The sequence below is a fragment of the Polypterus senegalus genome, chromosome 2 (assembly GCF_016835505.1).
Source record: "Polypterus senegalus isolate Bchr_013 chromosome 2, ASM1683550v1, whole genome shotgun sequence".
In the NCBI taxonomy this organism is placed as follows: Eukaryota; Metazoa; Chordata; class Cladistia; order Polypteriformes; family Polypteridae; genus Polypterus; species Polypterus senegalus.
In genome coordinates this window covers 268,143,048-268,162,199 of record NC_053155.1, presented here as the reverse complement: position 1 = coordinate 268,162,199, position 19,152 = coordinate 268,143,048, and the positions used below count along the sequence as shown (strand labels likewise).

The 19,152-nt window shown below is 42.2% G+C and overlaps 1 protein-coding gene across 1 annotated transcript in view; it reads right to left on the bottom strand.

Annotated features, from left to right (window-relative positions):
• The window catches only part of LOC120523855, a 39,515-nt gene extending 22,257 nt beyond the window's left edge, over positions 1-17,258 (bottom strand). Inside the window, exons 1-2 of the mRNA XM_039745517.1 lie at positions 17,149-17,258; positions 12,364-12,708 (exon numbers count right to left, since the gene is read on the bottom strand). Coding sequence (XP_039601451.1) covers positions 12,364-12,708; positions 17,149-17,191 — 388 coding nt within the window. The 5' untranslated portion in view covers positions 17,192-17,258. The remainder of the gene's footprint in view (positions 1-12,363; positions 12,709-17,148) is intronic.
• Between the last annotated feature and the right edge of the window lie 1,894 nt (positions 17,259-19,152).

Below are 19,152 nucleotides of genomic sequence, written 5' to 3'. Positions count from 1 at the left end.
TGTATGAGACGCTTCATATTTTTGCTGCCTTTTCAATTGTGTAATTCGGTTTTGTTCAGCTCTTTGGAACTGTTGCCTTTTATCTGTGCACTGCGCCAGTTCACGTGAGCCACTCGGTGTACATGCATCGAAGGTTCCCAGCTGTGCTGGTGCCATCTCCTGCTATGTCCATGGCTGTATTTAATGTTACCTTAGTCCTGGCACTTAAAACTTTCTCTCGCAGTTTCGCTGAGTTTGTGTCAAACACCACCCTGACCATCTCATCTTCCTCTCCATAAGCACAGTCCTTCACCCGTGAATATTTACCCGTGGCAGTTTGCTATTGGATTGCCGCTGACGGACGGCCTTATATGGGCAGGCACTAAATTACAAACGCCAGCGCAGCCTGTCTATGAACTTAATTTAAAGTGTAGGTTTACATCGTGCTTTGTTTCAGTAGCAGAACTCATGAATATGGTTGTATATGTCACTCGCCGCTTCTTATTGTTTAGCTGCCTTCTCAATTATATAATGCATGTTTTCTTCAGCGCTTTTGAGGTCTTCCTGGTTTTCTATGTACTGCGTGATTACGTGGGAGGCGTGATGATGTCACACGAAACTCCGCCCCCACGGCGTTGAAGCTCATCTCCATTACAGTAAATGGAGAAAAACTGCTTCCAGTTATGACCATTAGGCGTAGAATTTCGATATAAAACCTGCCCAACTTTTGTAAGGAAGCTGTAAGGAATGAACCTGCCAAATTTCAGCCTTCCACCCACACGGGAAGTTGGAGAATTAGTGATGAGTCAGTGAGTGAGTGAGTGAGTGAGTGAGTGAGTGAGGGCTTTGCCTTTTATTAGTATAGATATATATATATATATATATATATATATATATATATATATATCACAGCGACACTCATAACAGTGACAAAACAATTACATTGACAATCATGTTACGTTATTTTCAAAATGTTTCCTTTTCTTTCTCTTTCCTTCTTTAACACACTACTTCTCCGCTGCCAAGCGCGAGTATATATATATATATAGATAGATAGAGATATATATATATAGATAGATATGAGAACAACACTCATATCAATGACAAAACAATTACATTAACAATCATGTTACGTTATTTTTAAAATTTTTCCTTTTCTTTTTCGTACCTTCTTTAACACACTACTTCTCCGCTGCGAAGCGCGGGTATTCTGCTAGTATACTAATAAAAGGCAAAGCCCTCACTGACTCACTCACTCACTGACTGACTCATCACTAATTCTCCAACATCCCGTGTAGGTAGAAGGCTGAAATTTGGCAGGCTCATTCCTTACAGCTTACTTACAAAAGTTGGGCAGGTTTCATTTCGAAATTCTACGCATAATGGTCATAACTGGAACCTATTTTTCTCCATATACTGTAATGGACGTTAGCTCGATGGCCATGGGGGGCGAAGCTGCGTGTGACATCATCACGCCTCCCACGTAATCACTTGAACTGACTGTGACCGCAGTACGTAGAAAAGAAGGAAGAGCTCCCAAAGAGCGCTGAAGAAAAACGGCAAATACTTTATTCGCGAGATACAAGTTTAATGAGAAGACACGAGGTATAAGCGAGACTTTGGATCACTTTGTAACGGAGTTAAAATTGCTGTAGCGAGAACCTTTTAAGTGCCGGGTCTTAGCTAACATTAAATAAAGCCGTGGACATCGCAACATCACACAAGAGAGCAGCTCACGTGAACTGACTGAACGCAGTACGAGTGATCACTTCCATTCATCAAACCTGTTCAAAAAACGCATTACACAACTGACAAGGTGATGGCTTTATATGTCGTTCATTTAAAAAACAGCGGAGCGTCTTATATGAGCAGGCAGTCAGCTAAAGAAGGGAATCAATAAATATCTATAATCGTAATAAATGAACAAAAAATAACGTATAAGCCGCGGATTAAATAAAGGAAATGGGTACCTGAACAGTAAAGTAAGTCTCGCATAGCTACACAATAACTATAAGAATCGTAATAAATGAACAATAAAACAGTACAGAACCGCGAAGCAAGGAGAAACGATGGCCTTATATGGTGTTCGTTTATAAAGCAGCAGAGAAGCTGTGTGAAGGCAGCTACACAAAAAAACAGCAGAGCGCCACACTCTGAATGTATTTCTGGCATCACCGTTATACCCTCTGATCTCCCATTTCAATTGAAATGCCTCAAATTTCCAGTAAGGCTCTGCTTCGCGATGACAATTAATAAGTCTCAGGGACACACATTACAAAAGGTTGCCATTGATTTGAGGCAAAATTGCTTTCCTCCTGGACAAAACTATACGTTGCATTCTCAAAAGTAATCTCAGTGCACAGCTTGGTCATATTACAACCGGACTGCTGAACTGACAACGTGGTATACAAAGAGATCCTTAACAGATAGTTATTGGTATATTTTCCCTCAGTTTAAAAAGGTTTTCTTTTCTTCTTAATAAAAATGTAAAAGCATTTCTTCGTCGCTGCGAAGCGCGGGGATTTTGCTATATACAGTATATATATATGTAGATATATATGTATGTATGTATATGTATATATATATATGTAGTGTAAAAGGCACTATATAGCACCCGACCAGGCACAGACAGGTAAAACAAACAGGTTTTTTTATTTCTCTTCACCCTTGGGCGCACGTCTTCCCCATGTCCCACAGGCCCAATACAGTCCCAAAGGACTTTAATACAGAGCTCTAATAACCCTTCCTGGCACCACCACTCCTCGCAGGCAACCTTGTCCTCTTCCTCCCGATTCTGGCCTCGAATAAAGGGAGGCTGGTCCGTTTTATAGCCCACCCGGAAGTGTTCCAGGTGCTTGACCAGCTGGTCCTGATTGCACCTCCGGGTGGGACTGATAACTCATCCATCCGGGTTGTTGGCTCTCGGCAGCACCCCCTAGCGGCCACCCCATCTCCCAACCAGGCTGTGGAGGACTCCATGTCCCATGGAGCCACGTGGGAGACTGGGAAATGAACAACAGCCAGTGAGTCTGCCCCCAAGTGTCCCGGGGGAGGTATTGAGCTGTCCATGGTGGCTCCCCTGGAACATATGCAGCAGGGGCGTCCCGGCTGGGCATGGGACCCGGCTGTCCGTCACAGTAGATATGTATATCGTATATGTGTATATATATATGTGTGTGTGTATATATGTAGATATGTATATATATGTAGATCTGTATATATATGTATATATGTGTCTGTGTGCATATATATATATATATATATATATATATATATATATATATATATATATATATATATATATATATGTGTGTGTGTAGATATGTGTATATGTAGATATGTTTATATGTATATATGTATAAGTATATATTTTTATGTGTGTGTGTGTGTGTATATTTTAATAAAGACACAAATATCGATCAAGGTTTGGGGTTTTAGCCCCGTATACTGCAACAAAAAGGTTCGTCAAGCGTTTCATACAAAAACTCAAAGACCCTGAAGAGAGAAACGACGGACATTTTATGGAGGCGGACCGGACATTGATGTGAGGAATGCTGGGATAGTCGTGATGTATTCTGGGAGTGTGACATCATCAAGGGTCAACAGAGGGATAGAATAGACCCGGAAGTGTGTGCTTCCTATTGCCGTCCGGGTGTTGTTTACGGCTGCGGCATTTCGGTCTTTCTAAGGAAGGAAGGAAAGACAGGTTAGTACACCGCCGTCGACCCCTCGCGGGACGTGTTCCGAAGCAAACTGGGTCGATCCGCTGTTCCCCAAACACTCGTGCGTGACAGGACCCCCCCGTTAGCCCAGACCCATCGGGTCGGGCTACCCGAGCCGAGAGGTCGTGCACGCGAGAGAGTGCATCAGCGTTGGCCTGCAGGGTGCCCCTGCGATAAATGATGGTGAATTTGAACAGCTGCAGGTCCAAAAACCACCTGGTGACCCGGGGATTCGAATCCCGATGAAGAGCCATCCACTGGAGGACGGCATGGTCCGTCACCAGGGTGAATTCTCGGCCCAGCAGGTAGTACCGCAGGTGCGTCACTGCCCACTTGATGGCCAGGGCCTCCCGCTCCACCGCTACATACCTTGTCTCCCGGTCCAGCAGTTTCCGGCTCAGGTATATCACAGGATGTTTGACACCATCAATGCTTTGGCTCAGCACGGCACCCAGACCTGTGTCCGAAGCATCGGTCTGGAGAATAAAAGGAAGCGAGAAATTAGGCGTCCTTAACACTGGTGCCGAAGTAAGGGCCCGTTTTAAGTCACTGAATGCTTGCTCCGTCCACACCACATGTAAAGGGGCCCTTTTCTTTGTCAAGTTCGTGAAAGGTGCTGCTCTCTCGGAGAAGCGAGGCACAATCCGGAGGTAGTAGCCTGCTAACCCCAGGAAGGCTTGAACCTGCTTCTTGACCATCGGACAGGGCCATTCTAGGATGTCTTTTACTTTGGTACACTGTGGCCTTACCAGCCCTCCACCCACTAGGTAGCCTAAATAACGGGTTTCGCTCATCCCAAAGTAAAATTTACGGGGATTAATGCGAAGTCCGGCCTTCGCTAGTGTCAGGAGAACCGTATAAACCTGCACGACATGTTCCTCCCAGGTGCTGGAATAGATAACGACGTCATCCAGGTAGGCAGCACAGTAGGACTGATGGGGCCGTAGCACTTTATCTACCAGACGTTGGAAGGTTGCCGGCGCACCGTGCAGCCCGAATGGGAGTACCTTGTAGTGCCAGCGACCACTAGGTGTGCTAAAGGCAGTTTTTTCTCTGGCGGATGCCGTTAGGGGAATTTGCCAATACCCCTTTGTCATGTCAAGAGTGGTCACATAGTGGGCCGTCCCTAGTCTCTCTAAGAGCTCATCCACCCGGAGCATGGGGTATGCGTCGAACTTCGAGACCTGATTAAGATGTCTGAAGTCATTGCAGAACCTCCACGACCCGTCCGGTTTGGATACGAGGACGATAGGACTAGACCAAGAGCTATGGCTTTCCTCAATGATGTCTAAGTCGAGCATCCTTTGGACCTCTAGCTCCACCTCAGCGCGTTTCACCTCAGGGTGGCGGTAGGGTCGTTCCCGGACAATCACCCCCGGGTCGGTCACAATGTCATGCTTAATCAGCGAGGTCCGGCCGGGTGCTTTGCTGACCACCTCCGGGACAGACAGGATTGCTCTTTCGAGCTGCTGTCGCTGGTGGGGTGACAAATCAGGACCGAAGTTAAGCGGGGTTTTTTCTGAGTAAAGGGAGAGAGCGGGGCCAGGAGGCAGAGCATTCTCCCTGTCTCTCCACGGCTTCAGGAGGTTAATGTGGTATACTCTCTCACTCAGTCGACGATTTGGTTGACTCACCAAATAGTCGACAAGTCCTTTTCTCTCATTCACTTCGTATGGCCCTAGCCAATGAGCCAAGACTTTCGAGTGGGAGGTGGGTACGAGCACCATCACGCGGTCGCCAGAGTGGAACTCGCACAGAGAGGTGTTTCTGTTGTTATTCCGGACCTGCGCTGCTTAAGCCTTGGACATATGATCCTTCAGTAGGGGTCGGATTTTAGCCAATCTATCGCGTAAGTGCGCGATATATTCTAGGAGGTTGGTGGAGGGAAGTGCCTCCCCTTCCCATCCTTCTTTGAGCACATCCAATAAGCCCCAGGGTTATCGCCCATATAACAACTCAAAAGGGGAGAACCCTGTGGAGGTTTGTGGCACTTCCCTATAAGCTAAAAGCACGAGGGGTAACAGCTGGCCCCAGTTCCTACCGTCCGCGCTGACCACCTTGCGGAGCATCTGCTTCAGTGTTTGGTTGAAGCGTTCAACTAGTCCATCCGCCTGGGGATGATAGACGGATGCCTTGAGATGCTTAATCCGGAGTAGTTTGGCAACTTCCGTGAATGTATCCGAGGTTAAGGGCGTACCCTGGTCTGTGAGGACTTCTTTGGGTATGCCCACTCGGGAAAATAGGGCTACTAATTCCTGTGTTTTTAGTATTAGCAGTTCGCAGGGGAATTGCTTCGGGGTATCGTGTTGCGTAGTCAACCACCACCAAAATATATTTGTGACCACGCACGGAAGGCTCTAGGGGGCCAACCAGATCAACACCGATCCGCTCAAAAGGGATATCTATCAGGGGAATCGGAGTCAGAGGAGCACGGTCCCTCTGGGGAATCTGACGTAGCTGACAGACCGGGCAGGACTGACAGAAACGGCGGACCTCCTCGTTGATCCCGGGCCAATAAAAACAGAGCTTTATTCTTTCTAAATTTTTTCGGTTCCCAGATGGGCACCTAGGAGGTGGGCGTGAGCTAGCTCGCAAACCTCCCACTGGCAGGTTCGCGGCACTAGCAACAACTTCCGCACCTCGCCTTCATGCTCAGCAACCCGATAAAGTAGATCATTTTCAAGCACAAAGTAGGGCCCATGTGGTGTGGAAGCCATAGATGATATGTCGTCACTGGAGACAATAGCATTCCTGGCAAACTTCAGGGAATCATCGTTCCACTGTTCACGCTTAAAGGACGCCGGTGTGGATCGGTACTGTGTGTCCAAGCTGGCGAGTACGTCCCGGAGGACTTCCGGGTCGTGGTCCGGCACTGCTGAGGGCTCCCCCGACCCCCCTACGTCATCAACAATTGCCGATGTGCACGGCATGGGAACAGCAGGGAGGGGCCCCTGACCCTCTACCACCAGACCTAGCCTGGGAACAGGAGTGGCGACGGTCCCACCGCTTTTACTGTCCGACCAGTCTCGTCTCAAGATAACTTGGAAGGGGGGTTCCGGCATCACAGCGACCACCAGCGACCACCTCGCACGCCACTTGCTCCACTACCTGGCGAGCCTGGTTTTTATCTGGCCGTAGCCAGCACCCGAGCTTGCCCCAGTACTCAAAGAACTGGACTCTAGCCGGTAGTGTGGGGTCAAAGCGCCAGTGATGCCTGTTGACCAGAGGTCACCCCGTATCGCTGATAGATCTCAGCCTTCAGGAGGTCGTATTGGGCGGCTTCCTCCTCAGGAAGGTCATGATACGCCCGTTGTGCAGGCCCCTTCAGGTACGGGGCCAAAATGGACGCCCACTCTGCCCGCGACCACTGGTGTCGGGTTGCCGTTCTCTCAAATATGGAGAGGTACGACTCTATGTCATCCTCCCCAGAGGGGGTAACGGCTTCGCAGCCGCCAGTCGCGTCTTAGTCTCCGTGAGCTCCCCCTTGGAGGAGGCCTGTTCTGCCTTGACGGCCTGGAGCTCCGCGACCAACGTGTTGAGGACTGCGTTCAGGTCCTGTCCATCCATCATTATTCGGACCCTTGTCAATCCTGCTGACTACGCCACTGTAATAAAGACACAAATATCGATCAAGGTTTGCGGTTTTAGCCCCGTATACTGCAACAAAAAGGTTCGTCAAGCGTTTTTTTCATACAAAAACTCAAAGACCCTGAAGGGAGAAAAGACGGACATTTTATGGAGGCGGACAGGACATTGATGCGAGTAATGCTGGGATAGTCGTGATGGATTGTGACGTCATCAAGGGTCAACAGAGGGATAGAATAGACCCGGAGTGTGTGCTTCCTATTGCCGTACGGGCGTTGTTTACAGCTGCGGCGTTTCGGTCTTTCTAGGAAAGACAGGTTAGTACACCGCCGTCAACCCCTCGCGGGACGTGTTCCAAAGCAAACCGGGTCGATCCGCTGTTCCCCAAACACTCGTGCGTGACAATATATATATATATGACAGCAACACTCATAACAGTGACAAAATGTGTCCTTTTCTTTTTCATAACTTCTTTAACACACTACTTCTCCGCTGCGAAGTGCGGGTATGTTGCTAGTATATATATATATATATATATATATATATATATATATATATATATATATATATATATATATATATATATATATATATATATATATATATATTGTGGTCCATGGCCAGCCATTCATCCTAGCCAATACCCCCAGGCCGCCAGAGGGAGCCCTCTCTGAGACATGGAGATGCCCCAAATTCCAGCAGGGCATCATGGACTATGGAGTTTTCCTGTACAGCCCTGCTGGATGATATCGGGGCCACCAGGGTTCGCTGCAGGGAGGTCCAGGGACTACTATTTGCCCTATGCCCCGGAAGTACATACAAGTCACATGGACAGGAGGAATGACGTACTTCCGGGGTGAAGAAAAGGACTTTTTACCCAACCCGGAAGTGATAAGGAATCATGGACTGAATGATGGGAAACACTTCCGGGCCAGGGACTATCAAAGAACTGTCGGAACTCCCAGATGGCGAGTTGAGCTGGGGGGAAGGGTGGCAATGCGTCTGGGAGTGGAGGAATTATTTATTGTAGAGTATTGTTTTAATTTATGAGTATTGTGGAGAGGAGGGTGCTTTGTGCACTGTTTAATAATAAAAAGTCAACTATTTGGACTTTTACATCGTGTCTGACGTCTTGGTCGAGGGTTCAAGGGAGCGATAGTGCCCCTTATCTGTCACAATATATATATATATATATATATATATATATATATATATATATATATATATATATATATATATATATATATATACACACACATCTAGAAAGGAATATAAAGAAACTGGTTAGGTTTGCAGATGATAAAAAACTAGCTGGGATGGCAGATGATCTAGAATCAGTCGATCATTATGGAGGGCCTTGAAAAGAATACAAGTTTGGCCATAGTTGTGGCAGGTGAAGTTTTTAAAAAAGCAAAAGTTTTTTGAAAGCAATTAATATTATGAACCTCATCTCTTAAATTAAATTGAGTTCAACACAAGGGAATCAGTAGGAAATTTCACACAAATATTACAAAGTTTTTCTTTACACAGAGAGCCATAGACACATGAAATAAATTATCAAGTAGTGTTATTATGAGTCTCACCCTAAAGAATGCCTGGCACCACAAAGAGTGGATGAAAGAGATTTGGTGTCAACCAGCCAACCCAGTTAAACCCAGAAAATGGCCGTTAGACCAGTGATCATGATGACGCATGCAGTAATTCTGCTAAATTTCTTTTTTCCTACACCAAAAGAAGCTATTATTAATTTTACACCACAGTATTTGACAAACAGATGCATTAAAGGTTATATCTAATCTAAAGTGTCATCAGGATTTCTTATAATTAACCAGCTTCATACTTAGCGCAAAGTGGAACATTCTGTTGTGATTGTGGCATTTTTGTGTTTGTTTCTTAAAGCCTTTTTTATTGATAGTTATTTCCTAGTATATGTGCTTCAATTAAAAATATTTAAATTCTGAATATTCTAAATTGTAATTGAAAATTTTCATTTTTAGGGTCATTTATTGGCAAGGACAGACCTCATATCATCTCACTCTATTCCATCCTTAACTCCCACAATATAAAGGTTATCCTGACAAACATTAATCTTCTGATCAATGAGAAATGTGAGTATGTTTATGTCTGAGTAATGAAGACCAACATAGGACTCCACATATCAGATTTCTCTGGTTATCATTGCCTGCCTATCTTTACTGCAAACAAAGTTCAAAGATAATTTCATATTTAGGTGTGGGGATTAATAATCAAACAGAGGGCTCTGGTAAAAGCAGTCAGATGACATTCAAGTTTTAAGCAGACATCTCAATTGAGAATAACACAATGCTCATGGTTAACTGAAAATGCTAGGCCAGTGGTTCCCAAACTCAGTCCTGGGGACCCACTGTGGCTGCAGGTTTTTGTTTCAAGCAGATTCACAATTTGTGATAATAATCAATAACAACTGATCTCATTTAATTAGCTGCCCTTTTTTTACTCTTCTCTTATTCTGCATTCAGAAAAACACAACACCATGGTTTTTACATTGATATGACATTTAGAAATTTTTCTATTTCTTTCTAAATCTATAAAATGCTTACCTCTCTTAACATGTTTTTCTATTATTTTCCCCTTTTCCTGAGTAGTTTGCTTTCTTCATTTAACCCTAATACGGACAATTCACAATCAGCATAGCAGACACCCAGGAAGATGAAAGCATCTACAACTTTAGTGTCAGACCTGCTAATTAGTAAAAAACTTAATTAAATAACCAGAACAACTGGAAAGGCAGAATCACAATTGTGTTTAAAATATTATCAACAATTTAAAAAATGACGCATTATCCATTGTAAGATATGGCCGGCCATGTACCCCGGCCAATACCCCCAAGCCGCCAGGTGGAGCCCTCCTTGCAGCATGGAGGTCCCCAGAAGACCAGCAGGACATTATGGACCATGTAGTTTTTATGCACCGCCCTGCTGGGTGCCATGGGGGCCACGAGAGGGAGCTGCAGGGAGGACCGAAGAGTTCTTCATGCCCTATGACCGGGAAGTTCGTCATAGGAAGAGCGACGGGCTTCCGGGGTGAGAAAAAACATTATTTACCCTGACCCGGAAGGAATAAGGACTTGTGGACTGTTGGGAAGAACACCTCCGGGTCAGGGAATATAAAAGGACTGTGGGAGCTCCCAGACGATGAGCTGAGTTGGGAGGCAGGGTGGCTAAGCGTCTGGGAGTGGAGGATTGTTTATTATTGTGGTTTATTGTTATTGGAGAATTGTGGAGAGGAGCGTGCTTTGTGCACTTTATTATTATAATAAATATCATCTTTGGACTTTTACCTGGTGTCTGACGTATAGTCTGAGGGTACAAGGGTGCGAGAAGCATCATATTCTATTACACCATATAACTGCTTATTACATTTTAACTTTTTCTGGGCTGATGTCGACTTTTGTCAAAATTCAGGGGTAGAGGACGGTAATCAGCTGTAAACTGCGACAAAACTCGCCCTTACGTTTAAGTTTGACTCTGTTTGCTAGAAGGAAAGTTAACAGCTTTGTTGATTTAACCTCGATTCCCTGCATGAGTAGCGAAGAGCAAACAACCTCTAAAATGGCATCGACATCTGGCGAGAGACTAAATACTCCATGGATGTTTTACATATGATCGCTGAATCGGACTCTGACTTGTCAGACTTGGAATTTGATGCAAGTGATCAGGAGATGGACATTGAAAACAAAAATAGGGTTTCAGCATCAGCTGATCAGTCCCCAGTTGATTGTGGTCTTGAAGATGTTTGTGTAGTTGATACACCTACAGCAGCGTTCACCTGGGGGGACCACCACTTATGATAACAGAGGTACAAACCATATTGCGTCACACCCATTTTCTGTGTGAAGACAACCAGGCAGCCGACCCACCGTGCATTCCTGCTGGCCATCAAGGCGGCCCAGTGCAGCCACTGGCACAAGAGTTGCCCAACATACACCAACAGCAGCCATAGCACATGGCAACAGACGTTTTATGTTCATTTATCTGTGGAACAATTGCTTTGTGTGCTTTTCAGAAAACTATGTTTTTTGGAAAAAATATTCAGCCCTCAAAGAGTTAATAAAAATTTACCAAACTTAGTTTGTAATTTCTACATTGACTTCAAACTACAGAAACGGGGAAATAATGACTCACTTAATTAGGCTAAGAGGCCAATGGAAAATGGAAAGTACTCAGTCAGTCAGTATCAAACCCACTATACTGTATCTGAACACAGGGTCATGGGGGTCTGCTGGAGCCAATCCCCGCCAACACACGGCGCAAGGCAGGAACAAGTTCACAGGACACACACACGGGACAATTTAGGATTGGCAATGCACCTAACCTACATGTCTTTGGACTGTAGGAAACGAGAGCACCCGGAGGAAACCAACGCAGACATGAGAGAACATGCAAACTCCACAGAAGGAGGACCCAGGAAGCAAACCCAGGTTTCCTTATTGCATGGCAGCAGCACTACCACTGTGCCACCATGCCGTCAAAAATGAAAGGTATTTGGAACAAAAACCAGCAGCTACAGTGGGTCCCCAGGACAGATTTTGGGAACCACTGTGCTAGAGGATTCTTAGATTCATTACTAAAAGAAAAATGGTGGCAATATTTTTTAAAACATGAACGGCATGGTGGTGCAATGGTAGTGCTGCTGCCTCGCATTTAGGAGACTTGGGATTGCTTCGCATGTTCTCCCCGTGTCTGCGTGGGTTTCCTCCGGGTGCTCCGGTTTTCTCCCACAGTCCAAAGACATGCAGGTTAGGAGGATTGGAGATTGTACAGTAAATTGTCCCTTGTGTGCGCTTGGTGTGTGCGTGCGTGTGTGCCCTGCTGTGGGCTGGCGCCCTGCCCGGGGTTTGTTTCCTGCCTTGCACCCTGTGTTAGCTTGGATTGGATCCAGCAGACCTCCATGACCCTGTAGTTAGGATATAGCAGGTTGGATAATGGATGGATGGATATTTATTAAACATTTTTAAAAATTACTATTTTCTTAGAAAAAGGTTAAAGTAAAGTTTAATTCTTAAACTTTGATTAAGACTGATTTAAAACTAACTTACCTCTTACTGTTAGTGTAGTTTCTCCTCTGCCTTCAGCTGAGCCTTCTGTTACTTCACATTTAAATGTATATACTCCAGGTGTTAAAGTATTCCTTGCTATTGTCAAGGCTATATCTCCTTGCTCTACTTGCTTAAGATCAATATCGTATCCTGGTATTTCTACAATCTGTTTTCCACTGGATCCATCATATTCGTAAACCTTCGTAGCATTCTGAATCCATGTTATCCACATCAGCCTAATGTCATTCCTGTTAAGACTGGCATCACAAGGCAGTTTGATGTCTTCATGAGAATAGCCTTGTAAGGATGGAGCTGTTATAACCTTCATTTGTCCAAAGACTGATCCTAAAAACAGAATGGAAACACCAAGTTATATATGAAGAAATAAACAAAACGGTAAGTTAATATGTTCCAGATACAGCAGGTGTTGGGCTGAGGAGAAAAAGAAAAAGATGGTTCAGGCATGTGGAGGAAAATGTGGAAAATATTGGTGTAAACAGGTACACTTTAACAGAAGTGTAGGGAAATGTAAGGCCCACAGGAAGGCCAAAGAGCATATGGCTGAAGTTCATAGCAGATAACATAAGAAAATTATTATGGGTCTCACCCTAAAGAACACCTGGGACCACAAAGAGTGGATGAAAGAGATTTGGTGTCAACCAGCCAAACCAAGTTAAACCCAGAAAATGGCCGTTAGACCAGTGATCATGATGACGCATGCAGTTATTCTGCTAAATCTCTCTTTTTTCCTACACCAAAAGAAGCTATTATTAATGTTATATAATAGTATTTGACAAATAGATGCATTAAACGTAATACCTAATCAAAAGTGTCACCAGGATTTCTTATAATTAACCAGCTTCTTACTTAGCACAAAGTGGAACACTCTGTTGTGATTCTGGCATTTTTGTATTTGTTTCTTGAAGCCTTTTTTATTGAAAGTTATTTCCTAGTATATGTGCTTCAATTAAAAATATTTAAATTCTGAATATTCTAAATTGTAATTGAAATTTTTCACTTTTCTCCCTCTGATAGAGGTCCATAGAGAGCTACTTCCCCAGTAAATGATCAAAAATCAAAATAAACATCATATTCATAAACACAGACCTTGAAATAATTTATAATTATAATCTACGTGCTTATGTTTTGTCATTTTCAACCCTTGGGGCAGTTGATGTGGCATTTACAATCTTCAAGTCCTTCTGATCATTTTTACACAAGACACCTATTGGTTTACTCTTTCTCATAAGGGTGCCATTTTTAACCCAAAATATGGCCCAAATATAGCCAAACTATGAGGGATTTTCAGGTCTATAGAGTAAAAAACAAGAGGGGGGCTAAAAAGCTCCATGTCTTGCATAACTAGACATTAAGTCAAGTCAAATAGAGTATCATAGAGTAGAGAATATCATATGTGTAAGTTTTCACACACTTATGAGCCAGGAGGAGCCAAAGACAGTGTTTAAGGTGTATGTCAGATCATTTCACATCTTGAAGTACAATAGGAGTCATTAACAAAAATAAAACATGCCACACGTCAGTTACTCTTGGAGTGTTAAGCTTATATCTTGTTATAAATGACTTGATGTTTGAACACTAATATGTACTTGCCAATGTCTTTTAAAACCAATAGTGTGTTGATATCCTGCTTTGTATTAATGTCAGCTGTTCATAAAAAATAACAATACAATTTAATTTCAATGAAAATAATGACTGTGTATAATTATAATTTCAGCATAAAACTTTAGTGAAGAGGCCTAGTATTGGCATCACCACAATCTGTCTGACCTCCCTACTCCTCTGTGGGAACAGGCCTACTTAGGTACAAAATAATGAATTAACTTCCAAAGTTCCAAGCAAATTCTTAAAATGTACAAAAATGTATAATATTCACAAACATGTCTATCCAGGAGAATGAATTGTAACCCTTTGGCTATGAAAGACAGGTCAAAAAGTAGAATTCTTTTAAATGAGAATATTTACTTAGAAAACCTTAAAGAGAGCAAAAAGGGGAAAAAAGGCAAAAGGAGCTGTCTAAAAGGTAATCCTAGGCAAACAAGTCCCAACACACAATCAAAATATCAGAACAAAAGAACTGAGCCAGGAAATCTGATGCACACAAATAAATGCACTCCAAGAACATCAATTGACTACTGAAGGATCAGATCTCAGCATTGACAGATAAAGGCTGAGGTCAGTTCTTCAGGTTGCCCCTCCACTTGGCGCTCCACCCACAAAGTACAGAGGACATCTATACATTGATATTAAATAATATTCTGCTTTAAAGGATAGTATACCATTAACGAACAAAACCTACAAAAATAACAAAGAAACATGAAAATAAGGATTCAAAGTTAACAAAAACAACAGAAAATAAATACAATAAAGGGAATAACCCTTGGGTGTAATATAAGAGCATGGTCACAATGACATCTTATGCTATGGCAATTATAAGAGGACAGACACTGAACAATTACTTGCCATTGTGTGCTTTGCTTTCATATTTTTTTATATTATATTAATACATGCATTGTTGCATTGATAAAGCATGCATTTAGAAAAAAATTCACTAGTCAGACTTAAAATGTTTCTTGTACTTTTTCATGTACAAGAGAGAACTTTCATTTGCTATGCCTAATCTAGTCACCTTCAGACCTCAACAAGCCAGAACTAGTACAAACTATGAACTAGGAGCCTTTAAATACATTTACTCATAGCCTATGAGTCTGCAAGGACAAAAAACAAGCTTGTCCTAGCCCAGGACTCAAGTGAAATGCTGAGTTGGTAGAAGGTTTAAGAACATACATAAGTCATACCTAACCAGGATTGGTCCAAGGGCACAAGACCTGAAGCATGAGAGGTTGAGTGGGCCCTTACACTAAAATGTCCCATTGGTCCAACGTGAGCAGCAGGAAGTAGAAGACCAGCAAAAATTCAGAGCTATATGTACAGATTATCAATGTCTCTTCCTTCATCTATTCCACTCAGAGAAGATGCTGGATCAGAGACCAACCAGCTCATACTGTAACACTATGAAAGAGCCACCTGGACATCTAGGCACATTGGATATCTAGATTCCTAGCAAGGAGAACTGTGTTATGATTCTGTGAACATATTTATTTATTTATTTATTTATTTATTTACTAGGGGGCTCTGACACTTGTTTGCTTCATTCACCAACCCCCGGGGATGGGTACTGGGTGCCTGTTATCTCATGGCTCAAACGCTCGAAGGGTGTCTGGGTGCTCCTTCATTAGAGAAAGCGATTGTATTTAAAGAAATGGTATATAGAAGAGTATGCGGGACATGAGAACAAGACGGTTTGGTGCTTAGTTATTATAGACAGAAAATCAGTTACTTGAATATTTCACTATAGCTCTTTTTTGTTCATTTTCTTTTTTTTATAAATTCACCATTCATTATCAGATTTTTCCACTCTTTTTCTATCACAATCTAAAATTCGATGTTCTTGAATAAATCATTTGGTTTTCTGCTTTGCAGTTATAACTGACTATAGTGGAAATAATTATTTATTTAGTTAGTTAGATAGTAATAAAAATAATTATGATGTTCCTTTTAAAGAACGCATGAAGTGTAACTTTTCTCTCCTTATTGTTTTGTTTCTGTCTTGCCACCTGAAGTCTAGAGATAAGAGTGTTATGTATCAGTTTGAATTTGCATTTTTCATGTTTTATTGTTGATTTTCTTGATTGTACGTTATTATTTGTCATGTTTTTATGCTATTTTTGTTAGTTTTGTTTATCATTTGTTATGTGTGTTCTGTCCCCTTAAATGTGTCTCCATTTGCTATGTTTTGTCAGTGCAGCTCCAGGAGGCAGGACCACCCTAATATCACAACTACTTGGTCCTCCTCCTGGCTATTTATTCCAATCTGAAGTGAGACCCAGCAGTTGTTTAGACCCATTAAAGTTGTTTACAGTTCTGTAAGTTTTGTGTTTCTTAATCAAATTTTTTGTTTTTCTACCATTTCTGCTTTGCTCCTAAATTCTTCTCTTTGGAAAATTTTTGTTTGCTTTGGATTGCTGTTTAGGCATATCCATTTTTCTGTTTTTAAATCATTTTTGCTATTTTTCCAATTTCTGTAAATAAATTCTCAAACTATAAATATTACAGTTGGAATTGCCAGTTTTGGAAACCAGAGTTGTCACAGTTGTCTCTCCATTGAAAGTCATTTTTTCATATTTTGGGACTCTAATGTTCTTTTTGAACTGTTTTACAGCAGCTTCCCATTTTTGAGACCTACTAGGACCATTGGTGCAATAGGTGCAGTAGGAAGCAGAAGGCTCTCTCTTATTCCATATGTTCAAGGCAAAAAACAGTAGTACAAAAGATTGAAAAAGTATTAAATTATTGCTGGTAAAGGACAGCTTTAAAATTACATACAGAATGGGAAGTGCAATCTAACTTTTTGTCTTGGAGTACAAAAACAGCCATAGACAAGATTTTTTTCAAATTTTCCCCTCACATTTTCCATTCAGGGTTTCATGGCACAGGTATCAATCCTGTTAAGTGACCAATGTTAGCAGTTAGCCTTTTCAAAATGACTTTGCAAAGTAGATTAGCATACACCTCCTTGTGTCTATGATTGCATGTTAATATTAAATCTGAAGTCTTACTTTTAATTAAATGAATTGTGTTTCCTGTAAAAAAAAAAAAAGTACAACTAACAGCTTTCTGCTCTAACTAATAGTGTTTCTTTTTTTCTAAACTACACATTTCACTTAAATCCAACAGGTATATTCATTTATGTGCATTTAGTCTTACCTGGGAAGAAATTACAGATACACAGCAAGAATAGGATCTTCATTTTGATGTCCACTATTTGTGTAATCAGTCCAAAACTGTTTTTCACACCAACCTTGGAAGAGCCACACACCTATTAAAACAGCAAAATCTGCATTACAAAGCGTGTTACTGCTGTTGTGTATGGATTTCTTCAAGTTATATTGGAATGGAGGTATATCTCATGGCAACAAACTAAATTAAATTTATTTATTTATTTTATGTATTAATAAAGCACTTTAAAAACAACAACAAGGCTGTACAATAAAAACACAGCATATCAGACACACAAAACCAAAGGGTAAATGAAACAGAAACACATAAACAAATAAGCACCTAAGAACTGAAGAGATTCTTAATAAAAAAAAAAACAGTTAGCCAACATCCCATACTCAGTTAAAAGCCAGAGAGTAAAAATGTGTTTTTAAAAATGATTTAAATGCAGCTAGCGAAGGAGCCTGCCTAACGTGCAACGGCAAATTGTTCCAGAGTTTCGGGGCTGCAACTGAAAAGGCTAGTTCACCTCGGAGTTTGCATCGTGCCTTGGGAACACATAAAAACATGTAGTCTGCTGACCTGATAGAACGAGACGGTACATAAGGGTGCAGCTGTTCCGACAGATAAAGAGGGGCACAACCATTAAAGGATTTAAAACCAAATGCAAAGATCTTAAAATGAATTCGAAAGCGAATTGGAAGCCAGTAAAGGGGAGCCAAAATCGGGGTAACATGTTCATGCTTTCTTGTGCCAGTTAAAAATCGAGCAGCAGCGTTTTGCACCAGCTGCAGGCGAGCAATGGAGGCCTGGCTAATTCCAAAAAGAAGCGCATTGCAGTAATCTAGACAAGATGTTATAAAAGCATGTATCACTGTTTCAAGGTTGTGCTTAGACAAGAAAGGCTTGATTTTTGACAGCCGCCTCAGCTGGAAAAAGCAAGATTTTACCACTGCGTTCACATGGCTGTCAAGTTTCAAAGATGGATCCATTTTCACACCTAAATTTGTGATTGTGGTTTTCTCAAATTGAATCACCGTGGAAAGGTCGATGCAGGGGGTCCCGCTGGTGCTATTGGATCTACAGTAAATAGCATGACTTCTGTTTTGTTCTCACTAAAATTAAGAAAATTTAATGCCATCCAACTCTTTATGTCAATAAGGCACTCAAGCAGGGGCTGGACAGAACATAGGCCTTGGCGCTTCAGAGGGAAATAAACCTGACAATCATCTGCATAAAGATGAAAGGAAATACCGTGTTTCCGAAAAATAGTGCTGAGTGGCAGAAGGTATAAGGAGAACAGAAGAGGTCCCAGGATGGAGCCCTGTGGTACCCCCCACAGGATGAGGATCTCATGGTCTATCGTGTCAAAGGCTGCTGTTAAATTCAAAAGCATAAGTAGTACACAGTCACCAGAGTCCATTGTTAAAAGAATATCCTTAAAAACCCTTAACAGAGAGGACTGTGCTGTGGTGAGTTTTAAACTGGAACACTTCCAGAATTGCATGTTCGTCCAGAAAGGACTTCAGTTCGGCATAGATGACTTTTTTCAAGAGTTTGGACAAAAGAGAGTTTGGAAATAGGCCTAAAGTTAGACATAACAGAGTGGTCCAGACCCGTTTTTTTCAGCAGTGGTTGCACAACAGCATGTTTAAAACTTTTAGGCACCACACTAGAGGTTAAACTACTATTAATAATTGTAAGAATATAAGGACCCAAGGTAGAAAAGACCTCCTTAAGAAGTCGAGGAGGGACAACATCAAAGGGGGAGCCAGACTGCTTCATACTGAAAACGAGCTACTGTAAAGAGGGAAGAGTGACAGGGAAATTGACAGACAGACTTTCATTTGATCACTCATTTCAAAGACTCAACATGTCTTAACAATTAAAGTATCCACAATTGGTTCCCGCCCTTTGTCTTCTTCTGCTAGGGTTTAGGAATTATGATTGTGTTTATTTAAACCTCCCCTCATTTCCAAACCTACTTATTCC